The following is a 9,489-nucleotide window of genomic DNA, read 5'->3' as shown; positions in this document are numbered from 1 at the left end:
GCAATTAGGACAAAAGGACATTTTATCAAGTAATTAATAAGTGACGTGATAAGGTAATTAACATAGTTACATGACTTACTGCATTACATTATATTTCGTTACATTTCCTTACATTACATTACATTACATTACATGAACCTTCCCAGCATTGCTTTCGTCAGTGTTGGGGCTGCAGAATCTCTTTGATTATCTCCGTTGGAAACATCGATACCTACTGTAGCTTTAAGAGGCCAGAGAGCAGCGCGCGCTGTTTCCATTGCAACACCGGGGTGTGGCGTCGCCTAAATGAGAGTCCTCACAGACTTCCTGGATGAATCAGTGTAAGATCACACAGTATCTGGCCGCATCATGTCTGTCGCAGAATGGAAGAAGAGATGTGAGGCTGAGTGGAGTCTGCAGGGCGCACCGATGCCGGACAGCCTGGACTGGAAGTCCGTCTACGACGCCAAACCGTTCGGGAGGAACTTACTGAGAAACCCCGCCCCTCACGGTACCACAATACTGTTAGAAACATGCTGTTCACCTGCTCAGCACTGATCCAGCTAGATTTGCTTTACAGTGCTGAGCCAGAGGCAGGGTCGGAATTCAGTAGGCCTAATTCTAATGTAAATGTCTGTACGTTTCAGTCTACAGTGGTTTGAGTATCTTGGCTATGGGGTTTCAAAGTATTTTCATTTGTTTCTTAAGTGTCAAGTTCCGTTACTCAGTTACTGTTCATCTTCTGTAACTGAGGTAATAATGTCATTGTTTCAACATAACTGTCACTGTTGCAACATGATTGAGAAGCATTGTACAATCTGACTAACGGTTTGGAGATGTATAACTCAAAACTACACTGATCGAGGTCGTTTGTGTCTTTATGGTTTGGTTTGGTTTGGTTTTGATGTGCAGTGCTTCATCTAACTTATGGGGTCTTCAGTGGCGTGAGCTTATTGTAGCCTCTAGACTCAAATGATTACCTTAATGCGGTCTTATCTACTTAAATAAACCATGGATCTGAGATACCATCAGCCAACTGTTTGTCTGTGATAATATCATTTTACTGTAAGTTCATATCTCATTATCACAGGGATTGGCAACGTGGCAACTGTAAAAAACAAATAGTGTCATAGAGGTACAAAAAAGGCACATATTAACTCTTATTTAAACAATGAATTTGCATTGCTTGTAATCAAGTTTGGTTATCTCAGGTCCTCAATTTCAAAGGTGAGTTAATTGAGTTTAAAGGGTCAGTACATCCAAATTACAAGACATAGGTTTTTATTTTTTTTTATGTTTGTGATGTCAGAAGAATCTTGAATTGCATCTGGAATGCTCAACAGCAGTGTTTTTTAAGCTCTTTGCAAACTGTTTCAAAGACATCAAAATGTCTACCTGAGAAGTAGAAGGGAAGAAAGTAACCCACACTCTGAAAAAAGAATCCACAGGTGCTACAAAAAAAAGTAACAATGTGCATGCATCTTTTTAAGTAGCTCCAACTCTGGCCCTATTGAGTAAATCCTATGAGTATTTTATAATCTGACAATCCCGATTATGTTAGTGCAACCGACATGATAAGCTTATTCCTCAAAAGCTTTATTAAGTTGAACCAACATAATGATATTTAGTGGTCCAATTTTATTTATGATATATGATATTTTTTTAAAAAGGCTTTGATTTTGATCAACTTCTTAAAATATGTTTTCAACTGACTAAATTATGTAAATGAACAAAACAGTGTTTTTATTTTTTCCAGAATTTAAAAAAATAATAATTTTAAAGCGTTACCAACTAACCCCATGAATCATTTTTAGAGTGCAGACTGTGATGGCATAAGGCTTTAAGAGATGTGTTCAGTTATAAGAACCTCAAGTGATTTTTTTAAGCTTTTGTGAAATCTCTTACTAAGCCTATGATCTATAGATGTATTTACTGTTGTTGTAGACATTGGTCCAAAATTATATTGAGAAAAAGAAGGGTTATGAGAATAGAGGTTTGCTTGCCTACCTCACACCTACCTTCTTTCAGTCTTTACATAATATTAAAGCAAAGATTAATATAAAGGAATAAGTGGATCTTGATAATTGGATTGCACATTGTCATTTTTATAAAGTCAAGTGACAACTGTGTTTGCTTGGATAAAAAAAAAGAATGTAATTTGAAAAGTTGGATTCTTCGCTGCCATCAAACACAACTGCACAGAAAGTTTATGTGACCCAAAATGCAGACGTGGGCTTTATAAGCCGCTGACTAATATTTAAAGTGTGTGTGTTTTGGTTTTTTTTTTTTCACACAGAGGCACACCCTGAGACCTGGTCAGAAAGATATATTCTTTGGCTTGAAGATATTTACAGTGAGATTACAGTGGCTTAGGTAGGTGTGGTACCATTTACAGTTGATCCTTTGTCTTATTTTCCACACAGGTTTAAGTAAGGACATCCCTCCACCTGAACCTGACCTGCCTGAAGTGCCAACACGTGGACCTCCACGTTTTCAACCTGATGGTGAGAGACAGGAGTGATCAACATGTTAAGCTGCTAATGAAAACAAAGAAAATAAGTGGACTTTTGTAAAGTCTTGGATCAGGCAAATGTTTCTTGTAATTCATAGGCGATTTCAGCAGCTGGACCACAAGCACAGAAGTCCTCCCCTACGATACCAGTGGCATCCCAACAGGTGTTGCGGTCTGCGGACTGCCTCAATACAGGTGGGTGTTTACCATATAATTGGTTATAACAGGGATTGCCAGTGGGCATGTACTTCCACCTACAATAAAAAAAACTGGCACATAGAAGGCCAGGATACAACTTAAAATAATGTTTATCCCAAATAACAAGCATGTGGTAAATAAGACTCTCTGCTGCTGCTCTGTCTGCTCTGTTGTCCTCAGCTGGTTCTCTATGGAGCAGGTGGTGGACCTGAAGGCAGAGGGACTGTGGGAAGAGCTGCTAGATGATTTTCAGCCTGAAATAGTCATCCAAGACTGGTGGGTTAATGAGCACCACTGCTCCACTTCACCCACCCATGTGTGATTCCTTATCACTGTGGTTTTATCAGCTTGGTTGGTACACACACAGGTGACACTGTGTACAGTTCATGTTTTACAGTCTGGGCATGTGCTGTTTAAGTTTAACTCATAAAATGTATGAGTAGCTTGGACATAGACAGGTGTCTGCCTTTTTGCCTGTGTGTTTGTGTAGGTGCTATGCAGAAAATAGTGATATGATTTGGAATTGCTTGTGAAAAATGTCTTGCCTTTGATTGATTAATCTAGTTAAGCTTAGCATCAAAGTGCAAATAAGGTTTGACAGTACAATTAAGATAATTAATCAAATGTTCATAATCAGTTAAGCATTAACATATACAGTCAAAGGGACTGTAATTACAATATACTGTATCTTTCCTCTGCGGTAATAACCAGGAGAAATATTGAATGTACAGTCCAGCTCAGTGTGCTCTACATAAAAGCCTCAAGAACCATGAAGGTCCACTTGACTAGATTTTCCACCATTTTGAATTTTTTGAAAAACACATTTTTGACATCAGCTCTAAAACCTGGAGCCAACATCACAAAACTTGCGGGAAATGTCTGAAGAGGTACCAGCAACATACCCTGAAAGTGTCATTTAAATCGACCAATAGGGAGCCCCACAGTTGCAAAAAATGGACATGGCACAACACAAATTAGACTATAAATTTGAGGCCATATTCTCAGACATGCTGAGAATAGTCTTAGAGAGCTCCCAACTTAGTCGAAAAACTTTCTTGCCTCAAGAGCTATTTTAAGGGCTAAAATGCCCCGTGACTCTCTTTTATCTTTACAGGGACCTAGTCTTAACTTCAGAGGGAAAATTCTAAGAAAACGTCACAATTCTAAGATTTTTTTTAGAATTTCATCACTAGGAGCAACTCTTTTACTATGAAGCTTTGTGAATATGGCCCCAGATGTTATTTCCCAATCATTACAAAATTTGCAGGATATGTTAAGTAATAATGTTGGACCACGTGTGTAAAAGTATTTTGAAATCAGTCAGTAGACAGCGCCTACAGTTCCAAATGACTGCACTGGCATTTTGCAACATTTGCCCATAAATCAATTACAGTTTGTTCAAACATCACCAAACTTACTGGACTGTTTTTTTTAACTAAGCCATCGAAGCATGTCCTCAAAATGCTTTTGTAATTGACCAGTAGGAAGCAACAGTCAGAACATTTACATGACAGAGAAACTTATTTTTTTGTGTTTGTCTGACTAAAACCAGACTTTTAAAATGCATGTTAACATGTTAGTCGGACTGAAATCATGCTAAATCGAATTTCTCAAAGTCTTATCAACACACCCAGATAATGCAATTGGAAGTTGAATTACTCATGCATGTATACAGTCAATCCGACCTAAACTGGCCGAGGTGCTCCGTGCATGCTCCACAGTTTCCGCCCTGGGCTTTGATCTGGAAGTTGAATAGCATTAAATTCGTAACAGAAGAAGAAGCTGACAACAACATTGTGAAATCTACATCCAGAGCTGTGCATTTATGGACGGATGAGGAGACACAGTTCAAGCTGTGTCAGCTGAAAGAGATAAATATCTTAAAATACATTGGTGGGAGGAAAACATGGAATGGCAATTGTTTGGTCTATGACATAATAGCTCAACCAGAAAAAGGTCCAATACTTACTCGCAAGGGGGGTATATCGCTACCTATTGTAACGGAGTCAGACACACTTTGTTCAATAAATCAATTCCCCTCCCGTGCTTGTGCACTGGGACAAGGACAATTAAATGGCCTAGTAGAGCTATAACCGTAGCTCAACTTAACTGTGCATGTGAACGTACTGACTCTGTCCAAAGAAGAGTGTGGCCCATTAGAGATTTGGACAGGAATTTCCTATAAGTCAATTGAATTTCTTTACGACAATTCAATTAAACCCAATCAAGATCAGTTAATAATAAATTAATATATACTTATATATTCATTTGTCATTAACTTATCATTGGAAACTTAATTACTCATATTTATTGAATTGAAAAGTGTGTGTGGTTGTACACAAAATTGTACAATTCTGCATGTTCAGCTGACATGTTATACTGTTACCAAAGGAATCCCCAGGCTACACCAATAATTTACTGGAAAAAATCCATTTGAACTTATTGAACACAATCTCTGTTTTCCATAAAATTAATACCAAATTATATAGCTCTTTCCCCGAAGCATCTTGGCAGTTTGTAGGGAATACATCTGAAGTTGCAGACCTGTAAAATAAGTTGTCACCTACTTCTTCAATAGTTCGCCTTTTATTCCAGCTTTGGTGACATTCAGTGTGTTGACCATCCTTTCATAAAAAAACTACATTGTAATATGAGCACTTGGAACACCATACGTTTTTGTGTCAGGTATGAGGAGAGTCAGCTGCATGAGTCCATCTACCAACTGCATGTCAAATTACTGGGTGCAGACAAAAGCACGATGATCTCAGAGCACACTGTCAACCCCACCGAGGATCTCAGCACTTACTCACACACCTGGAAGGAGGTGAGTTCCTGAGTTCCCTGACAGGTAGTTACTAAAGGGCCAAGATTTAAGTTTTTCATTGCATGTCTCTCTGTTGGCCTGCAGGTGTCACATGTGTTCTCTGGCTATGGGCCTGGGGTAAGATTCATCCATTTCCAGCACCGACTGAAGAACAAGTTCATGATGGAGTTCTACCCCACACTGTTCACCGGCAGCTCAGTGATGGTCAGACCAACCAAAAGCACCTAGGATGAATCCTGCTGAAAACTGCAATGCAGAGATATTGAAGTTGCTAACACAATCAATGTAATCAGCCAGATCAATGCAAATTTCTTGATAAAATATTTAGTTTGATTTTTAATGCACTTAGGAATACTACAAAGGGTGGAAACTTTAAAAAAAAATTATGCTGATTTTTGGAGCAAATTTCATATTGTTTCAGTTTTGCATTTGCTCTTAAGATATTTTTTTAAATAAAGGGGGAAAGGGAATTTAATTATTGTTCTTTAAGGAACTATACATAGGTTTGTGCATGAATGACAGGGCCTCCATGAATCTCGAGAAATCAGGACTGCCTGCCCCACCAGAGCTGCCCCTACGCTGCCAGAGGGCTGGGTGGAGGACAGAGTTGGCTGGGTCTACGGGTCTGTTTGCTAAACCTTTTATTAGGGTGAGCACTCTCCTTTACGAGTGCAGCTGGTGGGTGTAACCTGGAGTCAGAGCTTTGATTTGGTATAAAGGTCTGTACATCCTGAAGGTTGTCACAGAACACCTGGGTCTTTTCTCCATGCTGCATGTATTAAAGAGACTTGATTCCTCACACAGAGTCTGTCACTTCTTCAGAGAGGAGACCCCTCTCAGGGGTCATATTTCTTGGGAAAGATTTGCACATCATGTCCAATTATTGGGCCAAGTTTCAGGTTTCCATCTTAATCCATCTTACAGCAATTTGAGCTGTAGTGGAAAACAATGAATAATAACTAGAATATTTGCATTTTCAAGAAAATGCATATGAAAACTGTAAGATGTTAGTTTCAATTTGTCAAATCTGGCATCCGACAACCCCCGATCAGAGCTTATATGGATGACCTGACGGTTACCGCAACATTAGTGCCTGGGTGTAGGTGGATCCTTCAAGGTCTTGAAAGACTCATGATGTGGGCAGGAATGAGCTTTAAATCTTAAAAATCCAGGTCTCCAGTCCTCAGAAAGGGCAAGGTTACAGACCAGCTCTGTTCTTTCTGGGAGACACCAAAATTCCATGTGTGACTGAGAAGCCATTCACCCAACTTCCTGTTGGGTGTGGTGACGATGGGCGGGCCAGGCTTGGGTGCATCCAAACACACTGTTACAGTAAAGCCTGGGGAAAGGAGAGGCGAAAGCTAATCCAGGAGGAGGTCCGTGCAGAAGGGGAATACATTTGCTTCAGCAGGATGGTGGGCATTGGCAACCAGGGGGCCTGGACCAAGTGGGAGCGTACTGCTGGCAGAAAAATCACCTGGACGGAATTGTGGAAAACTGAGCCACACCGATTCAAGTTCCTGGTCCAATCAGTATAGATGTTCTCCTGAGTCCTTCCAACCTGTTCACCTGGAGCCTGGTGGACTCACCTGCTTGCCAACTCTGCCAGAAGAGGGGGACATTGGACATGGAACGGGCTCATGAGAGAAAGAGAGTCAAGTATGCATTGCTGGTGGTGTAGTGTCAAAGGTGGGGTGGAAGGCCCGCTGCTAGCCTGTTGAAGTGGGCTGCAGATTCTTCGCAGGATGATCTCTACACCAGGTCCTGGGATCTGCACCCAGCAGTGAAAAAGAGCCATCAGCCGCTGAAAAGGCTTCCAGTTGGCTCTGGATTAAGATGGGTGATGAGTGGCGATGTGAGCTACCTGGACACAAGTCGGGGCCTGATCATCCCTGGCGGGGTCGCCCGGGTGAGGGTGTCTGATGTTAAGACCCAAAACACCTGATGACCCTGGGTTCATTACTGACGATGTGTCCAGGTTGCACCATGGGCTGTATCACATGACTGTCCATTCAGGGCTTGAACCATAATAACCAATCAAAGAAAACAAATAATGTCATTCCTCAGTGGATAGACTCCTTCCACAGCAGTCTGGGAGTGGTCCAACAGAGCACCTTCCTCTGGGCATTGGTACACCTCAAAGAAATATATCCCTAAAATGTAAATCTTGAACTGGCCTCACTTCTCACTGCTGTAGAAATGTGATGTTAATTAATGTAATGCTTATTATAATATTTTATTGCAATATAATCACTACACCTGGGGGGACAGAGCTTTCTCTGTTGCTGCCCTCATCCTCTGGAACTCCCTCCCACAACACATCTGCGGCTGCACAGACCTCACCTCCTTCAACACTCAACTCAAAACATACCGTTCTGCATTTAACTTGCAAATTTGATCCATCCTACTTTTTTTCTTGCTCTTTGCCTAACTTCGTAATGTCAGCACTCTTATTTGTCTATAACTAATGCACTCCTGTCTGTAATTTTTTCCTCTTTTTTCTGCTGTTTTGTACTTTTGATTGTATTTCTTGCACTTTTTTTGTCTGCCTGTAAAGTGTCTTTGAGTTTTTGAAAAGCGCTCTATAAATAAAATGTATTATTCTTATTCTTATTCTTATTATTATAATCATATATAATAAAGATAATGATGATACTACAATATTATTTTATTACATTACCTTTTTATGATATTGTTATTATATTATTGCTTTGTCATATATTGATTATCAGTATAACATTTACACAATGTCTTTTTCATTCTCTCTGCCACAAATCCCACAATGATACACATCACTACCTCTACACAAACATCCAGGCATGCAGACACATTATTGACACATACTAATTTTTATCTAATCTCTACTCCTGGACTCTTATCATATCATCACACATGTGCTGTCATCATACTGCTTTATGTTATTTTCTGTTATGTTATTCATCTTCTGTGTGGGCCTATATACTGTCTGTCACTCTATTTTTGTCATGTTGTTACACCAATGAAAAATGAAAGAAATCAGGACTTCCCTTTGTAAAGGAATATGACTACTTATTTAGTAAAATATTAAAACAGGGAATTGTGTTTCAGTGAAATGTGTCTCTAAAAATTAATCATATTTGACCACAAAACAGGGTTAAAATTGTGTAGTCTATGGCAGGTTGTTCCATGTAGCCTATTCATATATTTCTCATTAAAAATTTCAGAAATATTTTGACATTACAGTAACGTGAGGCAGCCTTTATAAGGAACCGGAAGTTGTGACTAATGTTTTGATATATGCTTAATAAATAATTTACTCAAATGTTATATATCACTCATAAGCTATTGATAGAACAACTTTTGGGTTTCCGGGTTGTGAAAACTCCTTTTGACTGGTTGGAACATTTGGCCACTTATTTCTACAAAAGGGTGCAGATGATTTTGATGAATATTCATAACTTGGACACCCCCAAATATGTTCTCACTAATAGCTAAAATACTCCACGCAAGGAATTGTCAAGGGACTGTTCCTAACTTATCAGGGAGGTGGGTGGCTGGGGTGTGACTCCGTCCTTTTTCATTTTTTTAAACCCTCCCTGAAACTACAAATATTTTTCTTTGAGCCTTTCCTTAGATTTTTAAAGCCTACCCTTTGATGTTTGAAGGTTAAAAGTTGAAGATGAAATCTTGGAGATGAAAAAAAAAAAAACCTCAGTTTTTCATTCACATCGTGCATGCTGGTTGCTTCATGCAAACTTTATTTCTTGGCAAAATTTAAATGAGACATAGAATAAAGTGATTTTGATAAAATAATATCACTGTTTTAAATGAGACCTATTATGCTTTTGGGGGTTTTCCCTCTTCTTTAGTGTGTTACATTTTTCTGCCTCTATAAGGTCTGCTAAGTGAAAAAAAAAAGGTCCAGGCTAAAGGGAGTTCTGTCTCCTCCTTCCGCAAAGTTATTTCATAACAATGTGCAATTAGTATGTCACACAGC

The 9,489-nt window shown here is 39.4% G+C and overlaps 1 protein-coding gene across 1 annotated transcript; it reads left to right on the top strand.

The window, feature by feature from the left end:
• The first annotated feature begins 263 nt into the window (after positions 1–263).
• Positions 264–6,312, top strand: nccrp1 (P1, F-box associated domain containing). Its single transcript, XM_049591621.1, has 6 exons — positions 264–490; positions 2,403–2,483; positions 2,590–2,686; positions 2,870–2,965; positions 5,375–5,513; positions 5,598–6,312. Exons 1-6 carry the CDS (start codon positions 349–351, stop codon positions 5,739–5,741), a joined length of 699 nt encoding a protein of 232 aa, XP_049447578.1. The 5' UTR covers positions 264–348; the 3' UTR covers positions 5,742–6,312.
• The last annotated feature ends 3,177 nt before the right edge of the window (positions 6,313–9,489 follow it).

This window comes from Epinephelus fuscoguttatus, linkage group LG12, assembly GCF_011397635.1.
Source record: "Epinephelus fuscoguttatus linkage group LG12, E.fuscoguttatus.final_Chr_v1".
Lineage (NCBI taxonomy): Eukaryota > Metazoa > Chordata > Actinopteri > Perciformes > Serranidae > Epinephelus > Epinephelus fuscoguttatus.
This window is presented reverse-complemented; position numbering and strand designations above follow the sequence as displayed.

What these genes read in the sequence shown, in the direction of transcription:
- nccrp1 (XM_049591621.1), top strand. Translation starts at nt 349, where the DNA reads ATGTCTGTCGCAGAATGGAAGAAGAGATGTGAGGCTGAGTGGAGTCTG. An exon ending in GAGAAACCCCGCCCCTCACG is followed by an intron (nt 491 to 2,402) that starts GTACCACAATAC and finishes TTTTCCACACAG; the next exon opens with GTTTAAGTAAGGACATCCCT. An exon ending in ACTCACACACCTGGAAGGAG is followed by an intron (nt 5,514 to 5,597) that starts GTGAGTTCCTGA and finishes GTTGGCCTGCAG; the next exon opens with GTGTCACATGTGTTCTCTGG.